Source organism: Bombus affinis, chromosome 1 (assembly GCF_024516045.1).
Source record: "Bombus affinis isolate iyBomAffi1 chromosome 1, iyBomAffi1.2, whole genome shotgun sequence".
Lineage (NCBI taxonomy): Eukaryota > Metazoa > Arthropoda > Insecta > Hymenoptera > Apidae > Bombus > Bombus affinis.
The window spans coordinates 16,964,201-16,989,876 of NC_066344.1; the positions used below are offsets into that span (position 1 = coordinate 16,964,201).

A 25,676-nucleotide genomic window follows, 5' to 3' on the forward strand; every position below is an offset into this window, starting at 1 on the left:
TTTGTTTTTGAACGTTATAACTGAATATCCGTCAGAACGTAATCTCTGCACTTTCTCCTTTGCTCTGATTATTTTGTCTATAAACACGGTTAAGGTATGTGCAAGAAGAACATCTGCCATTTATTTCTCTCTAAAGTTGTCTATATACACTCTGGTGCTGTTCGGTTAATGAAAGTGTTAAAAAAGGAACGAGAGAAAGTAGAATGAAAATATCGAGGCGGTGTTTTTCTCTAACCATTTCGTCTCCAACTTGTACATTTTATCTCTTTCTTTTCCTTTTTTATTTTTATGTTTGCGAAGAAACGATCGAAAACAATGTCTCAATACGAAGCAGCGCTGGGCATTGTCACAATAGAATTACACTCTGATCCGTTCCATCTCATGCAAGACTGTCACGACCAGACAGATTCGGATCGTCGGCGACTCTCTCTTTGTTAAGTCTTTCTCTATTTTTCTCTGCTTTTCGTTTGTTCCTTTCCTACGAGCGATGATATTTCACACGAGGCTATGTATACGTAGTCATGTAGCTGCATCAACGACACGGTCTAACGGCATTCAGTCGACCTCATCATCCCGCTTCTCCACATTCAGTCGCACACATTCTTGCATTTTTCTTTGCTCTTATATTACTTTTACCAATTTCTGCTTCTTTTCTCTCCGTTCCATCCGCATTCCCTTTGTTCTCTCGCTTTTTTGCCACTTTTCGCTCTTCTTTCCTGTCAGCTTTTCTCTGATCGTTCCTTTCTCTCTCTTTTTCTCCCAAAGTTCGCTATTTTCCTCTCATATCCGCGATCCCTTCGTCCGCTCCGTCTATTTTCTCTTTGTACGCTTGGTTCTTCCATATTTCTGCCCGCGACAGAAACTAAGGGCATCCATTAAACCTGACTGGTCTTTCAATAACGGAGATTAATTTCGATTGTTTCATCTTCTCGGTCACGTGGTTAATCACCTGAAGTCTCTCCAGTGATGTACCGACGTATTGTCCAATTAGTGCGTTTAAAGACCGATTGGCGACGCGCGAGTAGACCCACACTAGATTTCAGAGGGGCAAATATCTGTTAAGGAATTTATTACTTGTGTTCTTGCAAACCGCAAATGACATTTATGCCATATTCTGTGACATTAATGCTTATGCAAATTATTACTATGTATGCAGAAGCGCTAGATCCATTTAATAGTTACAATCTTAATATTTCACGACCGAGGGCACATTAAGGATATTTATGAAAATTTATATTTTTATGAAAACGAGCAAAGTAGTAAGCAAAGATTTATTTGACGTACCGCGAGTATTATGACAAGTGCTTTGTTTTAGATACCGTATGTATGTAGCATGTGTGTTCTATGCATTCTTGCATCTTCAAATTTCCTATGAATTTATTTATTTTATTTGTGATACAATGGAAGGAAGACGTACTAGAAGGATGCATTAATCGTCACGTAATTACGTACGTTTTCCCGTCGATGAAAAGGAAAACGTCCATCGAAGTATTCATTTATCCTTGTTAATATATCTCCTATTACCCGCTCTTAAGATAGATTCTGCGGGTCGTTATCGTTTTTCATTAACATAACAGGTACATATTAATGTCAGCGATGTCGCGTCAAGGTTCCGATTACGAAAATCACCGTGGCCAATGATCATCGAGACCAGTTTCAACGTAACTTGTTTTCCTTTACAGCTGTGGAAACACCGTTTGGTAATCCACGGATTCTCCAGAAATTTATCTGCGTTTTTCGTTGTTTAGTCTCGTACAGGCAATCAACATGATATTGTTATAATTTATATGTCGATAGGCTATGAATTTTTGAGTTTGATTATTAAAGATTTTCTGTTTTAAAGATTTGCAATTTTTATTTAAAAAAAGCTAAAAAGAGGAAGGTTTATGCTGCGTTTATTAGCGTTATCTCACAAATACAGAGATGATATGAATTTCGAAAGGAAAGTCGCCACCATGTGGATTACGTGTTTGACAGGTTTAAGAGGGAAATCTTTTGTGGTGGAAATAACACAAAACAATTAAAAAGTTTTTCACACATCTTTTGTTAAAAAAATATTAGAATATTAAAAATTCCTTACGACTTCTTCGCTTGGAATTTTTCTACTATTTTGATAATTGTATTCTTGATAGTTAAATTTGAATCTGCATCCGAAAATTTGAATGTGAATTTAAATTTAGGATAATCGTATGCTCTACTCTATTTCGTAGGTAGAGCTTGTCGCTCTAAATGGTAGATGGCACAACGAAACCTCTAATTTTTTCCACGATCAGTATGTCAGAACACGTGACACGAAATCTCACAAGGTGTCAGATTTATCTTATATCTCGTCTACTAATGATTCGCGTGCAAATAACGAACAACGCAAGTCGATATCGCATCACTCGTGTGCGTTCGGCCTTGAACGAATCACTACCGGTTTTTTGTTGACGATCGCGCACGATTCTGCGCGAATTAATTGGAACAATCTCCGAGTCCGACCGCTGTACGTACATAATTTTGGCGGGACAGGAACGGACGGTAATGGAGGAACCCTTAAACAATTTGTAAAAAACGATGCGCGGACGTGTGAATGTAATATATTACGTTCGTGCAACTGCTGCTCCAGTTACGTCAAGAGCGTTACCCGACGGCGTTGTTCATGAATGCCAACGTAAACTCATTTTGAGAACATTGAAAAATAACTGAGAGAATGAAGAGAGTGGGGAAAACGCGACATGATTAAGCAATGCTCGGACATTGGAAATGGATCGTGTGTTTGTTTGTTGAAACTTTTCTTTTTTTTTTTGCGGATTTACTGCTGAGGAATTGCTTGAAATTTTTAGCGAAAGAATTATTATACTGTAATAGGCGAATTACGCTATTTAACGAAATTCATTATTTGACTATAGGAAATACAGAATTTCATTTTGTAGCATTATGTACAGAGGTCGACACTAAGTTCCGGTAGAAGAAATCTTTGATCGGAGAAAATTTCAGGAGTCTTAGGACTTTCAGGAGGTTTGGAACGTAAATGTTAAGCTAGGTTAGGATAAGATAAGTTACAGAATGAAACAGGGATGGATGATTCAATATTTAAGAGGGAAAGCGGAAACAAAAATATTTAAAGAATAAGATGACATGGAAGTTGGTAAATTATACAACACGGAAGAGTTCATGCAGCAAAATTCTCTGTTCTAATTATCTTCTCTTTTAGGTCGTAAAAAGAGGAATAAGACCACGGTACAATGAAAAGATACATGCAATGCAATTTAAATTTAAAGAATCCTAACTTATTGTTAGTTTTATTAGAGATTTAAGATAAAGGGATTTGGAAGGAAAAATTTCTGTTTGAAACTTTTGGTTTACAAAAAAAAAAAAAAGAACAAGATTGGAATACGATAGAAAAAAATGTTCATACGAAATTTTTAATCGTAAAGGACTTAAATGCAAGATTCTAATTTAGATATACTTAAGATTCAAGACGAAAGAATTTGCAGGGAAAAATCTCTCTTTTGTCCGTCTCCATTGTATGTATATATATATATATATACATGTTGTTTTCGAGCGCGCGACTTACGTGGAACCGCATTGTTTACAGTTGACACAACGTGAAACGGTGAGAGGAAGAAAAGATCACGCTGCACGTCGTCGCCGTCGAGAAATCTGGACTCCGAGCGGTATTCGAGAAGAATTCCGAAGCATCGTGGATACAAAATCGCTTGACATTCTGCACAATAACTTGCGGTAAAAAAAAAAGAAAAAAAGAAAAAAACGAAAGAAATAAAAAGAGAAAAGAAAGAAACAATTCGGTCTAAAACGTGAAACACGATATATGGCTTGACAAAATTTCAGACTCGTACATGTGCTGATCGTCTGTCGCAGATTTATTACAAGATCGAAGAAACGACCAGAGTCCAGAGTCTCGGAGTGTTTTCCCCTCTCTTCTAATTCCGGCATAGTCCTTAGCTTATCTGCGAGTCTGTACTTATTGCCACTCGTGGCACCTCTCTGATGCAAGAAGTGTATCGGATAAACGGAGAGAGAAAGAGAGAAAGAAAGAGAGAAAGAGAAAGAGGCGTTTGTTAAGCTTTTTACGATTTTCACCGGAACGAACGTGGTCCAATTAATGCGATTACTATGCGCCGGAAGCTTCGCGTTGTCGTAACGGGCACGTTCAAATTTTAATTCGAAAAGAGAATCTTAATAGCTCTTTGGGATTTTAACCTCGTGCTTGGTAAAGAACGCTTCGTGTAGCTAAGTGGTCGTTAAAAGATAGAAAGGTAGAGGAAAGAAAAGGAAAAAGGAAGGGGATCGAGGGAGGAGAGCGAAGGATTCAAGGATATGACATGAAAAGCAGCGCGAGAATATTCATGAAAAAAGAGGATACTAAGGGACCGTTAACTTTAGAAGGATCTCCCTTTACTATTCAAAGCAGCTTGGAGGGAAACATACGCGGGAAAACAACGGCAACGCCACGCTTCACTCTTACATGCAAATTACAACGTTTCTAAGTTAACTGGAAACTGACGGTGGTCAGAGGGTTGGAAACTTTCAGACACGTATATGCGAGCACACTTAATTGACAATTAAGCGGCAAAGAAGCGGAGAGGGGGCGACTTTCTCATTTGGAATACCCGCAGCGTGGAGCAGAGGATCTTACGGGAAAACAATCTCTCCCGCACACGGAACGGACGGTCCCAGTGAAAAATTCAATTGCTGGCTTGAATCACGTCCCTTGATAAAGAATCGCCGGAAAGGAATTTCCGTTCGGGCGCCAGAAGGGTTCCTTTTTATCCCTCTCCCTCTCTCTCTCTCTCTTTCTCTTTCTCTTTCTTACTTCTCTTTCTTCGACTGCTGAAAGAATAACCAGCTCCAGTTTCCTTCATCCGACGAAACGGATCCACCTAAAATTTTTATCGATAGACCATCGAATATCTCTTTGTTCAAAAGAAAAGTAATCTCGATCTTGAAGAACGTTTGAAGAAACCAAGAAAGCGATCGATCATTCAGACACTTGTTACGCGGTTCATCAAAAGGTTAACAACTGTGGCGAGAGAGAAGTCACGAAGAGCTAGAAAGAAACGCAACTAAGTTCCACTTCGATCTTGCGAGGAATTATAGAAAAACTAGCTGTTACAGTACTGTCCTTGTATAATTTAGAAAAAAAAAGAGGAAAAGGAAAGGACTGTGTCTAGTAACAAGACTAGTAATAGACAAGTAGTAAACAGAGTATGAGACACTAGCTTATTAATTATCAAACAGCAAAATTGAATCGAGCAACAAATCTAGCGACGATCGTCGAACAATTTAAAAAATATTAAGATTCTGCCCATCAAAGTACTTCCTCTAATAACAGAACTAACAGCAGTTAAATAGTAAACGAAGTATAAGATGATATTTCATTAATTTAGTACGATAGTCGATAGAGAAATTCAGTCGAGCAACGACTCTAGAGAACTCGTTGAAGAATTTTAATAACGTAACGATCCTGTCGTAGTCGACTAGTAGACGAAATATAAGAAACTATTTCATTAGTACTTAATCAACCGTATACTGGATAGAGGAATTGAATTGTACAGCAGGTATATCGACGTTTGTCGACGAGTTTTATTAAGTTAAGGACAGTGTCCGACGAAAGGGACACTTTTTTTCAAAACGGTGGAAAGGAAGTCACGAAACACGGCGAACCACTACGGTATCCACTACACGGGCTCGTACGCTTATAGCAACGGAGCACCGAGCGTGTACAACAGCTATCCGACGAACGGCGGGTTCGTGCAGTCTCATCTCCATGAAGACTATCGGCCGATTTACTTTTACGTAGCACAGCCCTATACTATCCCGTACACGTTCGCCAAGAGACCGAGGCCATCGTCGCTGCTGAGGCCAGGCAAACCTCGGAGCAACTGTCGCGTCAAGTTTTCCAAGAGGCTCGGCAACGGCGACTTCTCGCAGAAGGTCAAGCAGGGCGAGTTCTCGAGAAGCCTCAGCCAGGTGCACTTTGTCGAGAGCCAGGGGCAAGGTATTTATCATCGTATTTTTCTTCATCTAGATATATACATCGTAGGTGACATTTAGAGAATCAATAACGAGAGTCAAAAGTGAGCGATACACCGTAGAAAAATGATGTTCGTGTAATACTGGTTTACGTATGATCTTTTTTACTATTAATTTGTAATCCTGCGTACTGTACATCCGATCTGTTAATCCATTTTCAATTTATGTGTGCCACGTTCATGTGTTTCTAACTTATCAAATTTTATTTATAATAAAAGTTTTTAAATAAATTTTATGCCTTCAAGGTGCATGTCGAACCTTTGGCTCTCGCTGCACATCGCACGTGTGTTTTGAAAATATCGCACAACTTAGGATAATTCTGTTCTATCCTAAGACGTATAGACTAAGAGAGCGATTCTCCGTTCTCTCCTCATTTTGCTAAAATTTAAGGTACGTGTCCTTTTTACCAGAACGATGTGTTTAATACAAGTCACTTTTGCGACGTTTCCAGATAGGTTTCCGCTTTTCTCGAAAAGCGCGTTTCAGCTGATTTGTGTTTGAAATACACGCGCGAATGTAACGCGTTAACATTTCGTTGTTCGACTTAATTGAATATTGTACCGTGTTTTATCGCGTCACTCGATAGATTATATTCAAAAGTTGTTCATAATTTGTTTACGATCAAATTTCTGTCTTTATATTCTCGCAATTCAAAGTTTAATAACATCTCTATTTGCAGTAATCGAGTTCAGCTTGACCTGTTTGCAATGTGCTAAGCTTTAGATATACTATCTTTCTAAATATGACAAAAACCGTTGAAACGATCAATTTATGCTTCACAAAACCATTTTGAGAGTGTCTTGACAAAATGACCGAGCTGCTGAGCGAAAGGAAAGCGAGAGAAGGACGAACTTTAATGCTCGAAATAATTGGAGAATTAAAATAATTGCTACGTTGATGTTGTCGTTTAATAAGCTGTCGGATACGCTGTGTGAATTCGATGTTTGATAGGTTGCTTGTTATTCACTGGCCTTGCTTCCTTTCATCCTTTTCCCTTTAGAATAGCGTGCGGATTAAATATCGTTAGATAAGCATTCTATAAATTTGTATTATCGAAAGAATAACGTATCCTATTTATTCTATACTGTTCGCTTTGATGAGTACTATTTGTTTCTGAAATTCGACTTCACTCTCTATATTCTTTTCCCAAACACTTTTCATCTGCTTCGTACAATCCTATCGCTCCGAGAATTCCGACAAAACAGTAATTCATCGGACGGATGAAAAAGGTTTCTGGAAAAGTAGCGTAATATTTGGTCTAGGCGCTTTCACACCAGCAGTATTTTTCTAGCAGACCGGATAATTGTTGCGAAAGCGGCATAGTTTCTGTGGCATAATTTAAATAGTTGTTGTCGTCAAGTAGACTACCGATACCCACGCGTCGACCGTCTTGTCCACGATTAAAGCGTCAACACGCTGCTTTTGCCGAAAAGAGAAACCGCCACCAGAGAAAGGAACATTGTCCAAATATAAGGCGTCATTCCAATCAACCTACGAACACAGAGGACATCGTATTTGGACGAGAAATATTCGCTGTCTCCGAATGGTTCTCGCGTTTACTCGCAAAAGGAAACAAGTTGTACGCACCAGCTAGTTACGAGTTAGCAGAGACAGCGAATAGGACAACATTTTTCCACGCACCTCCTAGGTTTGTGTTACGATATAAAGCACACGAGAACGCAAGGAGTTCAGACTCTTTTATTCGCTTTGATGAGTAGAGATAACTTTAGAGGCTTTCACGCGTGTTGCAGGTTCTAAGTTTTTCACCGAGACCTGTAATTTCAGACAGTTTCGAAGATCTTAGCAATGCGGAGAAATCCAGAAGGTTGAAAAGCTTTCCGTGATATTTGAGATTTCAGAGGGTCTCGAAGATTTGAAGAGTTTGAAGAAAATGTAGAAATTGAGAATGTTATAAAAATCATTTAAAGATCGATTAAAGGTTCGAGATACATATACGGCATTCTAGATCGGAGATTTTGGGATATTTTGAAGTTTCGAGTGCGCTCCAGCTTCGAAACTTTCTAGTGGTAGTTGAGGTTTCAGAGGGTTTCAAAGATTCCAGTAGTATAGGGTAATTGAGTATGTTCTAAAGGGTCTGAGGTTTCGCGAGGATTTCGAGAGTATCAGTGGTTCTAGATGCTAGAGAAAATTTAGGGACTACTAAGCACTTTAAAAAATCGATAACAGTTTTGAAATTTGTATTATAGAGAAATATCGTTCAAAGTCGACTATATCATAGTCCTACAAATATCCTAGTAGACGCAGGATCCGGTCGAATAACACGCGAAAGCGGAAATAATATGAATGTAAAAATAAGAAATAGATACAGAGTAAAATTTGTCACGCGCATGTACTACACCAATTTTTAACTAAACACGTTCAAATTTTATTTTCTTGAAAATGAAGCTTTAAAGATTTTATTTCGCATTTTTGACTTATTTTTACACGCACAATGACCATCTGTCGATTACTTAATCCTATCTAATTTTCAAACTCGATTTTATTGAAAAGTAAGCCGAAAATGAAAAAGTTTTATTCTATATTTTTCCCTTATTTTTACACAAGGAACCACGGTGTGATTACTCGTTATTCAATCGGAGCCTGTGTATGTCGATCCCGTAATTTCTATTACGCTCTACCACCGACATTTATTTCCAAATACTTCTATACTTTCCTCTTATAAATCCCGTTTATTTCAACTTCGTTGAACTACAATGATTTTATAGTTAACACAACGCATACTTATCATGTACGAAGCTTCATGTGCCGGAGTTTAATTACACGACGGAATGCACCGTACACAAACTTGTTTCCTGTCACAGTATATAAACTTCATTGAAGTTTCATGGGCTGGCCGCTCTCAGAATGAAAGGAATGCGAGCCGCGCATCCGGTATGACTTGCCACTTCTTTCGTTCCTCCTCTGTCCAGTGATCTCAAACTATCCGAAGACTGGCTTGCCCCGTGATCCAAGGATGACGTCGATGTTCCGAAGGGGCACGATCTTTGCTACGTTCTTCTTGTCGTTACTGGGCGGTGGGCTGGTTTGTGCTGCTCTGGTGACGCAACATTGGGTCGAGGCGCGACCCTTAAGAACTCCAAATCCTCAAGAAAGCGCTGGCAGAGTTCACTTCGGCCTTCTTCAAGGAAAAAAGGAACTAAACGTCGCTTATGGCTGGAGGACATATCATATCTCTGGTAAGTTCTTCCAATAGTTTTTGAATGATGTACATCGACTATACATATAGTTATAAGTATTTGGATACTCTTTGATATCTAACTGTTAACTGGCAGGTATCATTGGGCTATTGGGCACCGTGATAATTTAGGTTTAAATTATTTAATTTTGGAGTTTTTAATTGAATTGGATCTTGTTACTAGTCAACGCCTCAGAATAGTCATCCAATCTTCTTTGAATGGCAACCATCACGTTCATACGAGAGAGAGGTAAATTATGTCTACAAGTGTAGGAAAAATCTGTGTTATAATTATTAGTAAAGTATTACTACGTAGCTTTAATGAAAAAATTCTATAAAGAAATAAATACATACTATAAATGCAGGAACATTTGTGACGTTGTCTAAAGAGCCACTATATATGGAAAATTAATGTGACACTTACTAGTAAAGTATTTCAGTATAGTCTTATTGAGACAGATAGGCAATGAAAATTTGTGCGATGAAATTTTTAGTGAAATGACAAGAGTATATATGTTTATATACTATTATTCTATAAAAATAATTACTCCAAAATTAAACGCAACAAGTCTCTGGGAAATACTTTGCGGTTATGAAGGTGGTCAGCTTCATTAAACTATTCGACTTTAGCCAACATCCACCACATGGCTTCTAACCATCGGAACCACTTTCTGTTAGATAAAGCGTCACGGTTAATGGATCGGATTTTACCTTCATCCCTGAATTGTTAACACTCTCCATTCAAGGATACCATCGTTTTCTCTTCCTACTACGTATCTTCGTTTTTTTTTTCTCACAACGTGTTATATTTGCTCCACCGAGCATATAGCTATTATGTTGCTTATACGACAGCAAATGCATTACCGAGTGGTAATTAAACGCTTGAACTCCTTTCCGTGCATTTAGTGGTTTCTGCAGTCTTTCATACATTGTACTTTAAACCGAAGCTTCCAGGTACAGAGGCTATTATGTACTCTACGGTTTCTGTAATCATTAAACCATTTACAGTTGCGTTCCACTAATGGATAGCTGCGTTTTGGTATTAATAATTATCTTAATAGCTTTCAATATCGTCGTTCTACAAAATGTTTCATGCATTTCATTTTTGGAGGTCGAAGGTGAAGAAAATATCCTGCCTCTTATGGAAGAACAATTTCAAAATCCACAATATATCGTCGACTAATTCTACGTCTTGTTAAAACTATCTCTTCATTTGATTTTCAGACTAACTATGTATGTATGCTTTTGCCATCTTTCTGAATATTTAAAAAGTGATGTATCTATATGTAGAATAATGTTAGATAATTTAAGTAAATATTGAATTATCAGTATATAAATTATACATCAGTATTTAAAATCTAGGAATATATATTAATATTTTTGAAATTATAAATATCATTCAATTATTATACAAACACATAGCATGAGCCCATATTTCATCTGTAAATCGAATTAAAGGGTAATTTAAGTAATATAGAACTAGTCAACAGTGTATGGAATTCTAGAATTGCTTCACTGTGAGAAACAAAAAGTGTAGCTCATCACATTTGTCCCATACTATTTTTTTTTTTTAAATTAAAATATTTTCTTTTATCCATTGAGTGACAAATTGAAAAAATCAACAAAACCAGCTATCATAAGTTTCCCCTATGATTTTCGCTTATTTTTTCATAATCGAATAACCGAAGGGTTTTTCAAGCATCTAGAATGCGAGCTCGTATTGGATGTACGTGATTGCTTGCCACAAAGATTACCAGGAAACATCGGTGCTATTTGCACAATTCAATTTACGATGAGGTTTATGATTTAAAACACTGACCACGTAGTTTTTCAACACGACCGTGTACTGGACACGGACACTGATCTGTTAAATTATTCAATCTGTTCACCGTTGGCTAATCTGAGTTTCTGACGAGTTTCTCACCAACAACGCGTTTTACATAACTTTCATTCGACGCAAGGAGGGTGATCTTATCTTTGAAAGAACAACCAAGCACGACAGTCTGTCTCTATTATCTGTGTGCTACCTACAATGACACCAATCGATAATCAATTGTGATTGCAGCAGTATAAATTTATCTATGTATTTATCTTTATCTTACCTCGGTCGGTATGACTTTATTACTAAACCACTTCTCTAAAACGTTCCAGACAATTGCGCCGAGAAGATTGGAAAATTCTGTACGTAATTTATATCCTGCAGCTGTCATCCTTGTGTCCTTATCCTGTTGATAAAACATAGATATGTACTAAGAAGAGCAAAAAATCCTGTATTCGAGTCATGTTTAGAAATCATGGATAGCTTAATAGACTTATAGAATAGATTGAAATGTACACATAACATTTAATTTTTGAAAAATGTCGTATTTGTGCTTTTTTCTCTGATAAGCTAAATCGTTCGCATTATTGAAGATCTCGTAGTCCATGAAATCTACGTTGTCTGCTACGATGTAACACATGTTTTACTACATCTTTTAAAATGGTTAAAATAAATTACATATATGGATTAAAGAATGTTTAGTAAAGTGAACAACTTATTGTTGTAATTAAAATAAAATGTGCAAAAGTTAAATGTTATAGCGTATGATATATTTCAATCTGTTGCGATTGAAAAGTGAGTGTATAAAATTCGGGTGACAATGCGTTCTAAAAAATTTAGTAACGTGGGTCATCGATGACCATCATTGCCAATGGACGCGTTAACGAATCGGAGCCTCGATCGTGTAACACGGTCGAACGAAACTAATTCGGGCACGCCGATTATCAAATAGTAGATTTATGGGAGATACGCGCGACTCTGCCGTTCACCATCTCCCACAGAAATCGCGTGCAGGTACAGTTATGCCGAATGAGATTCTCCTGGTCTGGCCAACTATCCGGCAGAATTTATGGTCCCAGTATCACATTGGGTACCTGAAGCACCGGAGAATCTCCCTCCATGCGGTTCTCCGCGACGATAACTCGTCCACTGGATATTATTCCAGGTTATACACATTGGTCGAGCTGGTGGAATCAAAATCTGATGTACTCCTTAGAAAATAAGCCGTTCACCAGAAACGATAATACGACGTAGCATGTACATACAGCGATAGTAATTTGCTAGCGGTTAAATATAATTCACAAGTGAATTTCTGGACTAGTTAAATTCAGATATAGTATGCAGGACAGCCTATTTTTATCTATAAGTGGTAATGAAGTAGAAGCTTAGAAGTTACATATTGAACAAAGCAAATTAATTAATATGTTTCTATTGATACTTCTTCTCCAGACTCAACGGACGTTATCTGTCCTTCCAATTGAATATAAATTCTGAAGTACTAGCATTTATAGAATGAAATGGGTCAGTCTGTCTAGACTCCCTTTTGAACATTCATTTTCAATATTTTTACCATAGAGATAAATAAATATGTGTGAAGTGAATTCATACTTTGAATGCTGAGAGAGAGAGAGAGAGAGAGAGATGACAGCATTTTAAAAAGTTGTAAATATATGAACCAGCCAATATTGATTGTAATAAATCTGACATGAAATTCCAAATATTTATTAACAAACAAAAAAGGTACAAAAACTAGCTAAACATAAACTGTGGTACACATTTTGACACAGTTTACTATAACAATAAATGTGTAACATCCATATTCATGTACATATACATACAAGAATATCTATCTATACATACATATGAGAAATATGCTGGAAATGCGAGGAATTCTTGATTCGTTATCTATCCATGATTTTTTCCCAGTTTCACGGCCGAATTCGAATAACAAGAGTGTTCATAATGCTCGCGTGTCTTGTCATCCTGATACTGAAATCGTTATTGCCGGAGGAAACTGTTATCGTGCCATAAGCGGCGGTACAATGCCGGTCGGGCACTCGAGCGAAAACATCCGTTCCCCCCTAGCATCTTACCCTCAACGTGGAATCAGCCGGTATATTCGCGTAATCCATGGGGTACGCTGTCCGCCAGCTGAAACATTTGAATAACAATTTTACGGGCTCACCGTGTATAACGGTTCGTCTCACGCACTTCGGTCTCGGCATAATTTTCGCGGCAGACCGGACGCAAAAACCTGCCCAGTACCGGCGAAATGGTATATCCTCGTTACTTTGCCTGTTTATGGCCTAAATTGGTTCCTATTAGATGGTAGATAGTCGCTTACTTATTTTTTATGTAAAGCTATACCTATTTGTATTTTAGGCTTTCTAAATTTGTATTTTTATATTGCAATCTATAAAGGAACATATATATTGTATATTTGCATTTTAGGTTAGAAAGTTTGACGTAGAGGTTAGGGGTCTAAAGGGAGTAAGGGATTTTAATAGAAACTTGAATTAGATAAACAAGATCTAAAATTAGTCAGCTGAAGAGAAATAGTGAATGTAAATTTCCTTTCAAATTTAACCTGGTTACAGTAATCAGAAAATAGTCCTGCTGGTAGCCATTGTTCTGCAACATCAGATAATATAAAGGTATGGTGATATTTTTTTTTTTATCTAGTTACATCTATATCTGAAATTTTCATTATCTTTTTTTCTACAAGTTTCGTATTGGACGCTCGATCTACAGATCCAATTTCCTCGTAGCATTTCCCGCCCGCCTCGACATATTCGTTTTTCCCAGCAACCATTTCATATTGCATTCTCGATCTGGAAGTGCAGTATCTTCTTTTGCCCAGTTTCTGTTCGTTCACAAAATTTCCACCGTGTAATAAGAACTTGATATTCTGGTCTCGATCCTCGAAGAAGTCTGATCTGTAGAGCAGCTAATGAAGACTGAAGGATATCCTTGAAAAATATCCAGAGCATCCTGATATATTTCGTCTAGTGAATTGTTATACGTATAGAATACAGGATAATGTTGTTTAATATTTTTGATCACAGATCATTTGTAGTTAACTTTCGTTTAATGCTTTTGATTATAAATAATTTATAATACTTTTACGTTGAGAAGGTTCTAGAAATGCTTTGTGTTACGATGACCGATAAGTTTGATGTTCAATGTACACAGTACATATCTATGGAAATCGGAGAATGTAGCAGAACGGTAATTGCACTCTCATGGCCAAGCAGTTTGACCCAGTGGCAGCTAAGTGTAGAGTATCAACCACATCGCAATTCTTATTACAGATGATTCTCTCTTCTTTTCTTTATCACCTTCTCGCATTACGATTCAGTAATGACCAGCTACGTATCGAATAACAATCTCCTGTTGAAACTGTACATTGTGGACAATTTCTCATTCAAGATAGTGACGTCTACATTTATACGAATCTTTGGATCTATCTTTGCATTATATACAAGAGATTGTACAATATTCAAAGAGATATATACAATGTGTAAGAAATATAAGTGTAACGAGAATCGTAACACGATCTTAACTTCCAGATCGCGGGAGGTTCGTAAGAAAACGTTGATGCAAATGCGGCCATGATCATGAAAAATCCAAGATTAAATTTTTGTTTATTGGAATGTATTCCGCCCATTACAAGCGACGAAAGTCTCGAAGGAACCATAGATCGAAAACGATTCTTTCTCTCGATCAAATCTGAATCTTCGAGTAACATGAATGATATAAATCTTCAAATAGCTCGAATAATTCGAATTTCAGTTAAGCCAAATAATCTAAATCCTTAAGCAACTTGAATAATCCGAATTTTCAAATGACTTGACTAATCTGAGTAATACTTCAACGTTACTGCCCAATTCCGCGTATATGCGTGTGAAAGCAGTTATATAGATGGAGCCAGCGTGGAATCAGGTTCAGCCGTCTCTCCCCCGATAAGAACAATGACATTGTTGGCACGCGTCATGAGAAACGTTTCTCTTTCATATGGAATGGTCCCAAAGGGACACACGAGAAACACGTACCGGTTCGATCATGTATGTAGCGATAGTCGCATGGCGTGCACGATCAACCATCATGTATAGTTACTATTTAGCCTGAAACGTGAGGTCAATAACAGCCTCTTCGTTTTATTGTACCTGCAACGGGGCAGCCATTGGTATGCGTGACGCAATGAAATTGGCGTAATCATTTATTAATTCCCCCTCCGTTCCTCTTCGGCTATATAGTTCATTGATAATCAAGAAAAGAATTAATCGCGCTGATGCACGCGACTAGCATATTCTCTTTGATCATTCGTCGAACGTGCGCTTAATGACAAAGGCCAATGGCATTTATTATTTTTTGAATGGTATTTATCTCCTTCTTTCTTTTTGTCAATCGTAGGTAATAAATTTTTCAGCTGAATTCTAACCTCTTTGTGAATCGTAGGTTCTTTATTGGTGGCGGAATTCACGAGATGTTAATTGCTGGAATCTGGTACTTGGAAGTAGAATGAAGAATTTGATGTAAAGTAGATTCCTTCAAACGGAGGAATTTTAAATCGATAACGACCTTTTAATACTACAATATTTGGAAGCGTAGAGTTCTTCTTAAAACATATTAATAACTTTTATTTTAATATATATTTCTGTATACGATATAGATTGGTAATTCTGATGTTAAATAATCTATCTATTAATTTCTATTTTATATCAATAATTTATTAACGTCTACGTTATGTTGATAACGTATTAGTTCCATTAGTTTCAGTTATTATATATATTAGTTATTAGTTTCAGTGTAGTATTAAATGATCTTTTTCTCTATGTCGATTCTCTAATCTTTTAAAAATTTTTTAAAAATTTGTCGGATGATATAGCAAGATAAAATGAAGAACACATTTTATTCATTTGTCAAATAAAAATTCTTCAGAATGAAAGAGAAGAACGCAAGGAGAAAAAATTCTTTCTTGTCGCTGTATGATTAATGGTTTGGTGTCAGCGGTTATTTAAATTACTTAACAGTAGAACAGACAGCCGTAAGAGTCTCGAACTGTCTGACACGGTTTTAATTCGTTTCCGATGGAGATTTCATCAGCGGTAAAAAGTTTTGCGACACCCACGCGCAAAAGAAGCGGTTGAATAAAGAAATACGGCCCGAGGGAAAGATTCCGTGCGCGAGAGTAGCCGCGACGGTTGTAACAATAGGAGCAGAAACTGGTTTCTGAGTGTGCAAAAATCCACGACCGAGCCTCGTGGTCGACTTTCACGTGCTCGGGCTACGTCGTATCATCGACTGTTCCCCGGATGCTGACCACGGGGAATATTAAGATCCTTTTCCTGGAAAACTTTCACGGCCAACGAAAGTCTTGGATCACATTTCATCTAGTTATAATTATCTTTATAAATTCCTTTTTTTAGAGCTGTTCTAAGATTGGTACTTTAAGATTAAATGAAATGTACGGTACATTTCGTCTTTTCTCGTTCCTTATGTTTGATAATCTTGGATCTGATTTTAAAGACACTGAAGGTCCTAGATTATATATTTCCTTGCTTTCGTCTGGTCATGATAATCTCTGTACGCTTCTCTTTTTGTGTGTGTTCTACAAGGTTGATACTCTGATCTATCAACTTTCAATTTCTTCCCTTGAAATTATATAATTTACATATTTTAATTGATCTCCTACGGATGTCGATTTTTTATAGACATAAAAAATATATTTCTGAAATATGAAATATATTAATATACAATATTAAATATATTTCTTGAATTAAAAGGAATCCTCCTTTATGAATAGTGTAAATTTCTTTTCATGATTCCAAATCGAATTCATTATATTTAATGGATTAATGGTATGGTTGAACAAAGTGTATTTTAATAATTACGGATTTAGCTCTCAAGCAACCAAAGGTTACCAAAAATTACTTCAATATTATTATTATAATTATTATTATTATTATTATTAGATTAGATTGTTTTAGAAAGAAGATATTTATTTGAATTGTTCTTTTCACCTACATACCTACAAAAATCTTTTTCTTGTGGCTGAACAAGATTATTAAGGCAAACTACTGTAATTGAAGAATTTATTCTTTATTAAGGTAAAACATGGTCATTTTGTGTGCTGGAACTGAGTGCTGAGAGTAAACGTCGAACACAAGGAAGGGTGCAGCTCTTGAGAAATTCCTCGGATGTCCTTTCGTGGACGCAAGTTGTTAACTTAGCGATTCACTGAGAACCCCGCCCGCGGCTAATTAAATAGTCCGTTATTTGCGATGCAATATAACTTGAACTAGCTAAAGCAAGAGTATTTACTGCACGCTTAATTATTCATTACGTACCACGATAGCTTCAGTTTGCACGTCAATCCAAAGTGGGATTCGGTTTGCTGAGAAAAATTGAGCTCTGAAATGCATGGAGACTTTTTCAACGATAATAATGGACCCCGTACATTAATAATATGCTAATGAAACGTTGATTAATGATAATAAGAGTTTATTATAGCAATTATAATTGATTTGTTTAGTTTTTAACATACTTTGCTCTAATTTGATCGGCTCAATTTTATTAACTATTCTCAATTTAATTATTTCTCTTTTCTAGCGAGATTAAACACTTTTTTTAGTCTACAGACTTTTTGCGTGTTATTTTGTTATTTTTAATTATAATTTGATAATATAGAAAATATCGCAGTATTTAAATGCAAATGACTGAAATATAAATGCGAGATAACGAGGCCCGCATCGTTGATTTTTACTGCTGCCACTAAGAACGTTGAAACGCTATTATTAAAGTTATCGCATAAAAATAATCGTTTGTTTCGTTTCAGTACCTCAAATGATCAAGCAAGATCCGACGGTGATGTCCTGGGGACTGTGGATCAGCACTCTAACAACGACCTCAGCTGCACTTGTCACCGCTGGCCTGGCTGCTTTACTCGCCGTTCTGAACACAGCCACTTCTCCTAGATCTAAGATCCTTTCTGATCCTGGAGTATATTTTATAAATATCTTAACACGTACGTCGATGAAAGTATTTAATTTCAAATACTTAGTACAGATAGATTACTTTAAAGTTCAAATAGAAAAGAAGCAATCTTTTTAAAAAATTAAAAAATTGGCTAAAATTCATTGGATCAATTATATTATAATACGTAAAATTCGAAATACAAAGCTAATTGATATTTGATTCAGTACTAATGTGCATGGCGAGTACGAGCACTTGGCTGGCGCAGTATTACACGAAGCTATACTTCAACGTGCTTCCAAAGGAGGATATTGATAATATGTGGACCAGCGAAGGTTCTGCCGAGCTTGGTTATTCATTTTGGTAAGAGACTTTTCATTCTTCTGCTCGATAGCATGGTTGCATTCACAATAGAAATCCTCGGTCAAGCCTCATCGATGATCTCGCATTTTCGTAGTTGTTTGCAAGTTTTATGCGCGCCATTCGATATTGTGAATGTTTTTCGATTTCCAGTAAAAGTCCAACCTTTTCAAATAACGAGCAGTGAATGCAAAGCGTGAAACTTGCAGCTTTGTAGAATACTATTCAATTTAAGTTAATTTATAATTTGTAGTGTAAAGTATCGTATCTTTTAAACGTTCAAATTATTTTACTTTTATCATTCGAAAGATAAAGGAAAGAGATATGATTATTATCAGACTACGAATGTTTATGCATTTATGAAAAATTTAAATATGCAAAAATTTACACAATATATAAATCAATAATATATACACAATACTTTATCTAAGTGGCATTTTTTAAATTGTATTCATAAAAAATATAAATTTGCATCAAGATCTATGATCTATTTATTATTTCTGCATGTATTAATGCGTTAAGGAAAGTGTCCTTGAGAATTTAACTGATTTTAGATATGTAGTTATATCCGATGTAACTTTCCTCCTTTTAATCACTGTTAAGTTACAACAGTCAAAGCGTAGAAAAAATGAAATACAGAAAATTATTTAGGTTTCTGGAGGTATATTTGAAATTTAACCTCTGAATTTTCTCATTACATTGCTCTTCTTTCAGGCTGGTTGTTTGTGCTGGTGTGGTGCATTTAATCAGCATAGCATTGGTAGGCTGGGGCTCAGGACGAGACAAAATCGAACGCCTGGAGACAATTCCCGCACTGGAGGAAAAGACCGCCGCGGCAATAATGCTGTATTGAATCCCAAGGCTCTTGAGACGAGGACTCAAAGACAGAAGAGATCCATTACAAAAATTACACAGAGTGCTGCTCATATTTGTTAGCATGTGTCGAGGCAACAGGAGTCGATTAAGCAGAGAGCTGGCTACGATATTTCTGCTATTCGAGAAAAGACAAGTTCCTAGATGTTTGTTAGCATACTTAGCATCGTAATGTAAAAAAAAAAAAAAAGGAAGAGCAAGCACGTTAACGGCATTACCACTTAAATCGTGTTAAAGCTTCAGTGTGAAATTTGAAGAATGTTAAAAAAAAAACCTTCGATTTATATAATACAATTATTGTCCGATATTCGGATCATGAATTTGTTGAAACATTTAACAATAAATGAAACGCGAATTTCATCGCGCGAAATAAAATTTCACTAAACCGAGCGCAAAGGTGGAAACACGATTTTTGTAACGATCTGATCAGAATGTAGTTTCCGGCTGAACGCTTTTATTTAAAAAAATATGACCACGAGCTTTTCAGACCGCTGAAATTATCGAGAGTGGAAACCAGGCCATGTAATTGATCGTTTCTACACGGAGTTACGAGCTTGCACCGTAATATTGCGTGATTCGAAACATTTTGAACAGTTGAGTACGCGTGTGACAAAGTGTATACTATACATGATGAACTGTATCTATATTTTCGTGTAACAATTTCGAGAAATATCAGATATAAATATATACGTATACCTATGCGACAGTGTATCGCGATTTGTTTTATTATAATAACAGTATATTTCGGCCATCGTCATTGAATCACGTCGGTCGACGTCTTCTCTAAATATCTTCACTGTTTTTTCTAATCTTCCTTGCGTTTGAAATATCTAGTTTTATACGCGCATTTATTAATGCTTAAATTAATCTTTCCCCTTTTTAGAAACTTCTAGCCCTTTTCTTGCGTACAGTATGATTAACAATTAGAATTATAAGAAGGGTAGTATATATATTTCTTGCCGTTTAGGTAAATGAAACAGAAAATGAATAATAAATAGTGTGTTCATGTTTTCTATCTGTACGTTTGTCGGCAGCGATAAAAAAAGTCAACTTAACTCAAGATTTCATGAATATTCTGTTCATTAAGTTTCATAGGTTGTAAATAGAAACGGAGTTTGATACTCTGTAGTGATTTATTTATTACGTAGTATCTTAATTATTAACTATATCATAAATGTAATAAAACAATTAAAAAGACAATACGGATAAGATGCGTAGATCTTCATTTATACCACAATAAAGAGGTCTGTCTTTATGTTTTATGTCTCAAAACTTTGTTGCATTATTATATAATGCTAAATATCGTTGCTTCGGATGAGCACCGAAGATTACTTTACGCAGACCTTTTAACCCTTTGCGGACGAGTGTCAGCAAATAGCCGCCCGAATTTGTTCACAATTCCGGACAGTTATTTTGAAGTGGACGTCTATTTTTCTGAGCGATAATCTTAAGCATATTTATGCATGGGTATAGTAAGCTAAACAGTATTATGTTTTTGATGAAAGAAAATTATAGATCTTTAGAAATCTTATCTTCCCTTTAACGCAAATTCGCGATGCAGGATGATGGTCGAGTCAGAATGAATTTCAATCTTTCAATGGCATTACCAGATGAATCAGAAAGCTTTTTATATATCATTTATAATACCTTATACACGATGCCTAAAAGTTCCAGAAAGAACATGTTCATTATTTTGAACCTGACAAGATAGAAGACGAAGACAGTGCTTCAGACAGAGGAAATGAACACCGTTCAACAATAAATCGGCTCAGACGTTTCAATATCTCTAGTAATAGTGATACTGATGATGAACTAAATATTGATAAAAATAACACAATCCTCAACAATGATTAACGCAAACGTTCAATGTGTATATTTTCTCAACTGTGTGCGCAAACGCCTCTCGTCCACAGCGACGCTCACTCTTTGAGCGACAATCCGCAAAGAGTTAAAATCATACGATTTGTTATTTCTTTCGTCTTTTTCCAAGGTATCACGCCATGTATACCGGTTTTATAAAAAAATTGATGTAACAGTTAGGATACAAGAGAATTTCGTTAATGTTTTGAGACTTTAAACCTCTGCCATCTATTAACGCCGGCTCACCTGTGACCATCCATCGTCTTCAGGCGGTCGTCTTCTCTCATCGTGTTTTGGTGGAAGTCTATCATCTTTAGTATCATCTCGCCTATTAATTTAAAAATATTTAATAACATACCAATTTCAAAATTAAAGCTTATAAAATTAATTTTTGAATTAATGAAAATATAGTCACTTTTCATCACGTCTCGGAAAGTCTCGAGGCGAATTTTGTATTGTATCGCTTTTGTCGCGCCAATTTTGACTACGCGTTCCACCACCGCCACCACCACCACCGCCACCGCCACCACCGCTGCCACCGCCACCACCTCCACCACCTCCACGACGATCAGGCATTCTGCCACGATTACGAGGTCCATCGGATAACGGATCACGTGGAATGTCACGCATCTGTAAAATATTGTTAAGTAAGTTGAAAGTATGTTTTATTTATAATTCGATAAAGCTTTTATACAATTATTTTATACTTACTGGACGTCCATCCATTCCACGATCTTTATCTATTCGATCCCTTGTATCATCCTTATCGTAATCGTCTCTTCTCCATCTCTCGATTGTATCTTTCTTCGGTTTATCGTCATCCCTTCGCCACTTATTATCTTGTCCCTCTCTCGCGTCCCGTCTTTTCCAGCGAGTGGATTCTTCCTTCATACCGTCATCTTTTGCATCAACAGGACGACGCCATGACATTTCGACTTTAATCAAATAAAATGTAGTTAATATCATATAATCATGTAGTCCTTAAAACATTTTTGAACAATAAAGTGTAGAAACGCACCTGGCCTTTCTGGTATACGATGACGTTCTCCACCTCCTCTCCATCTGGTTATTTCCTTGTCCCTTTGTCTCTCCTCTTCTAACTTTCGTTCTATTTCAGCTTCTCTAGCCCTAGTAATCTCTGCCTGTTTTTCAATTTTAGCTAGACGTTCAGCTTCCCTTGCTTGTTCCTCTGCGCGTCTCAATTTCTCTTCCTCCTCTCTCTTAGCTCTTTCCTCCTCCAAACGTCGTTTTTCTTCTTCCTGCTTAATACGCAATTCCTCTAGACGTCTTCTCTCAATAGCTTCAGCTCGTTCCTTCTCCCATTTCGCTTTTCTTTCAGCCTTACGCTCCATCTTACGTTTCAACAATCTGCTAACTCTTTCCTCGTTCAATACTTTCTCAAATTCTTTCAACTTCTCTAAATAAATACTCTTACGCTCGGCCAAAATTTTCGCTAAGAAAATATCGTGATCCTCCTTCATCCTCGCCATACGTTCACGAGTAGCAACAGCTTGCTGTCTCTCCTCAATGGCCGCAGCAATTCGTTCAGCTTCCTGTTGTTCCCAGCGTTGTTTAGCTAATTCCATTTTTTCTTCAACCGCTTTCTCTAGTAGTGGTATTTCTTCTAAACGTTTAGCACGTTCCAGGTAATCTATTTTCTTCTCCTGTGACTTCAATTTCTGTTGCATCTCTCTACGTTCTTTCTGCAATTCTTCTGCTTCTCGAGCTGCAATTTGTTCTGCATCTAGTTTCTTGATTTCATCCTCATCCAATTTCTTCAGTACCTTCTGACCATGACTAGTTTGTGATATCTGTTGCATCTTCTCCTTCAAATGTCTATCCTTGATCTGTTGGATCTCACTCTGTTGTCGCTTCCTCTCACGCTCTTCTCTCTCTTGTTCGAGTCTCTTCTGCTCTGCTAACATTTGCTGCCTCTGGAGTTCTTCTTGTCTTCGCATTTCCTCTTCCTCGCGGACTGTATTAATATGTTCAATATATTCTTTTCTTTCTTCTATAATCTTGTGTCTTCCTAAGATTCTCTGGTGTTCTTTCATTTTGGTTTCATGATAATGGCTTACCATGGCGGAACGCAATTTCTCTCGCTCTATCTTCTTCTTATTCGGATTAATAATATTGATCGCTCGATGCAGCACGGTGGCCATATTTATAAGTTGACAACGAATCTGTTCAGAAGGCATTGCTTGTAACACAGGACCATCGGGATGATCTTCTCTCTGAGCTTCTGACAAATCAACTCCAAAGTGCACACACTTCTTTCCGTGACTAATCCTTATCTGCATATCATTGTATCTTACACAATCCACCAGCAGACGTTCTAGGTGAAAGTCTGTTGTAAATTTGGCGAGTTCCAAAAGCCTAGCGAATTGTATCGTTTGATAAACCTGAGATATTTGATGAACCAGACGTACAAGCGTTACATCTTGTAAAGCTGGAACATACTGAATCAATGGACTATTTTCGTCTGCTTGTAGCGTTTGAATGACAGAATCTACTCGGCTACATAGCTCCAGAGGATGAAATTCGACCTCGAGCCATGAATACAATTCTTGCAATTGCGGTGATGCTAAATTAACGATGTTCAAACGAACGATGTCCTTAAGTAAAGAAACTCTCGTTGGTGGCTGAGTGAGTCCTAGAAGTGTAGCAAGTTTCTGAGCTTTCTCTAACGGGCTCTTGTCTGTCTCTATAAAACGATCAAATTCAGGGTGCGCTGATGGCAGTGGGATAGATAGGGTGGCCAATAACACACGATTAGCCATTCTCTGCTGTTCCTCCAAAGACATATTCTTTTTCATTTCGCGGGAGAGTTGCAGCAATTTAAACAATGCGGCAGCATGGAATAGATAGTTACCTGCCTTCCAGAAAACCATGGCTAATTTCTGGTAATAGTTGGCCATGGTTTTTGGTACTGGAAGTTTCTTAGATAAATTCATCATACCATGTACATCTTCAGAGGATTTGAATGCTTCTTGCCACAGCTCCATTTGTATTGCTGAATCAAGTTGATTCAGTCGTGTTTCCAAATTCAGCTGTTGCGTTTCCGCCCTGTTCATAGAAACGTTTGAAACTAGTGCCGGTAGTTTACAAATCTCCTCCAAGTGTTTTCGTAGTTTTTCACACAATTTACGAAATTCAGTCTTACGATTATATTCAAGACAAAACTGGAAGGCCATACGTGCAATATCATGATATAACGTTTCAACATGAGCATTGGTTCTTAATAATTCTAAGCATTGGCAATAAGATTCCCATAGAAATTTCACCCATGGTGTCAGAATAGTGCGATCGCTTCGGTCTTGTGCATCTTCACCACTGACCGCAGACAACAGTATGCTTTCAGGCGTGGCTAAGTTATCAAGATCATCTATATCTATAACAGCCTGTTGACTCTGCTTCCGTGCTTGATTCGTTTTTTCTTCTGCCATGCGTAAATATCCACGTATGACATTTTCTAAACTTCCAACATTTACCGATTGAAACATATTTCGATACTGAAATAGGCCCTCCTTTGCTATGTGCGATTTTTTCAGCTCCACACATAAGTCCAGGTATTTGAACATTATCGGTTCCAATACCGATTCTGACCAATTGTATGTCCATTTTTTATTGCGGAAGACTTCTTGCAAAGTATCTAATGCTCGGGCTGGTTTGCCTACTTCAATGAATTCTGTCAAAAAAGAAAGGAAACATATGTTTTTAAATTTTTTCAAAAATAATTAATCATATTGCTTTATAATAATTCACCGTGACATTTTCATTATAAGCATATTAAAGAATATTTGTCTAAGAATAATTTATAGCTAGTGTTTATGTAACAGAACAAATAAAGTGATACAATAATGTCAAAGTTAGGTCAGTGTCACTATCATGAAAAGACATATTTAAAGAACATTTACCACATAAAGTTTTTCATGTTCACATAAAAAAACATATACTAGACAACTTTATTTAACATAAACTAATAATCTTTGCATTTCAACAAACATATATAAAAGAATAGAATATTATATTTCATTCGGAATCATAGTATACTTTTTATTTAGTACTCTAACCTTTCGCAACTATTCCGTTCTAAGTGCATATGTTTGGGCAAAATTAATATTTTAAAAAAGTCAAATGAGACGTGACTTTAGCCATATTGAATGTTATATGACAAGTAGTAAACGCCACTGATGGCGATTAACCAATATTGTAAAAATATGGTTAAGTAAAATGATATGGATCGCAAAATCTTTGGACGAACGGAACGGAAGAATTTTTGCAGCTCTGGATTAAATAGGTATCGGCCATAGTCATTCTTGTTACGAAATAGTTATACGAACCGTTTGCTCTTTTCAGAGCATTCTCAGGTCTCTGTCCATATCGCGCCATTTTTTCACGGAATATAGTCGATTTCAAACCATATACGCTATCATAGGATTCGAAAAATTTCTGCGGGAAACTTAGGATATATTTTCTTTTAATTACGCGACGTTTATCACGGCGTACCTCGACCGCGTGTGCCGGATGAAAGGCGGAAACTACGGAAAAATG

General features: G+C 36.8%; 2 protein-coding genes and 1 long non-coding RNA gene across 4 annotated transcripts; 1 reads left to right on the forward strand and 2 right to left on the reverse strand.

The window, feature by feature from the left end:
• Positions 1–2,526: 2,526 nt before the first annotated feature.
• On the forward strand, positions 2,527–20,471 carry LOC126914797 (clarin-2). The gene is made up of 6 exons (XM_050719223.1): positions 2,527–3,509; positions 3,581–6,004; positions 8,970–9,236; positions 17,893–18,081; positions 18,257–18,392; positions 19,104–20,471. The coding sequence occupies exons 3-6, from the start codon at positions 9,014–9,016 to the stop codon at positions 19,240–19,242; spliced, it is 687 nt and encodes a 228-aa protein (XP_050575180.1). The 5' UTR covers positions 2,527–3,509; positions 3,581–6,004; positions 8,970–9,013; the 3' UTR covers positions 19,243–20,471.
• Positions 9,447–14,502, reverse strand: LOC126915049 (uncharacterized). 2 transcript variants are annotated; one of them, XR_007710006.1, is made up of 3 exons: positions 12,915–14,502; positions 11,338–11,460; positions 9,447–11,262 (listed from the first exon to the last, which is right to left on the reverse strand). It is a non-coding gene; the product is annotated as an uncharacterized LOC126915049 (long non-coding RNA). The 2 variants fall into 2 exon arrangements; XR_007710005.1 differs by lacking the exon at positions 12,915–14,502 and having other exon boundaries at positions 9,447–10,219; positions 11,055–11,262; positions 11,338–11,750.
• On the reverse strand, positions 20,377–25,669 carry LOC126914378 (eukaryotic translation initiation factor 3 subunit A). The gene is made up of 5 exons (XM_050718244.1): positions 25,466–25,669; positions 22,141–24,810; positions 21,834–22,057; positions 21,538–21,752; positions 20,377–21,450 (listed from the first exon to the last, which is right to left on the reverse strand). The coding sequence occupies exons 1-5, from the start codon at positions 25,512–25,514 to the stop codon at positions 21,354–21,356; spliced, it is 3,255 nt and encodes a 1,084-aa protein (XP_050574201.1). The 5' UTR covers positions 25,515–25,669; the 3' UTR covers positions 20,377–21,353.
• Between the last annotated feature and the right edge of the window lie 7 nt (positions 25,670–25,676).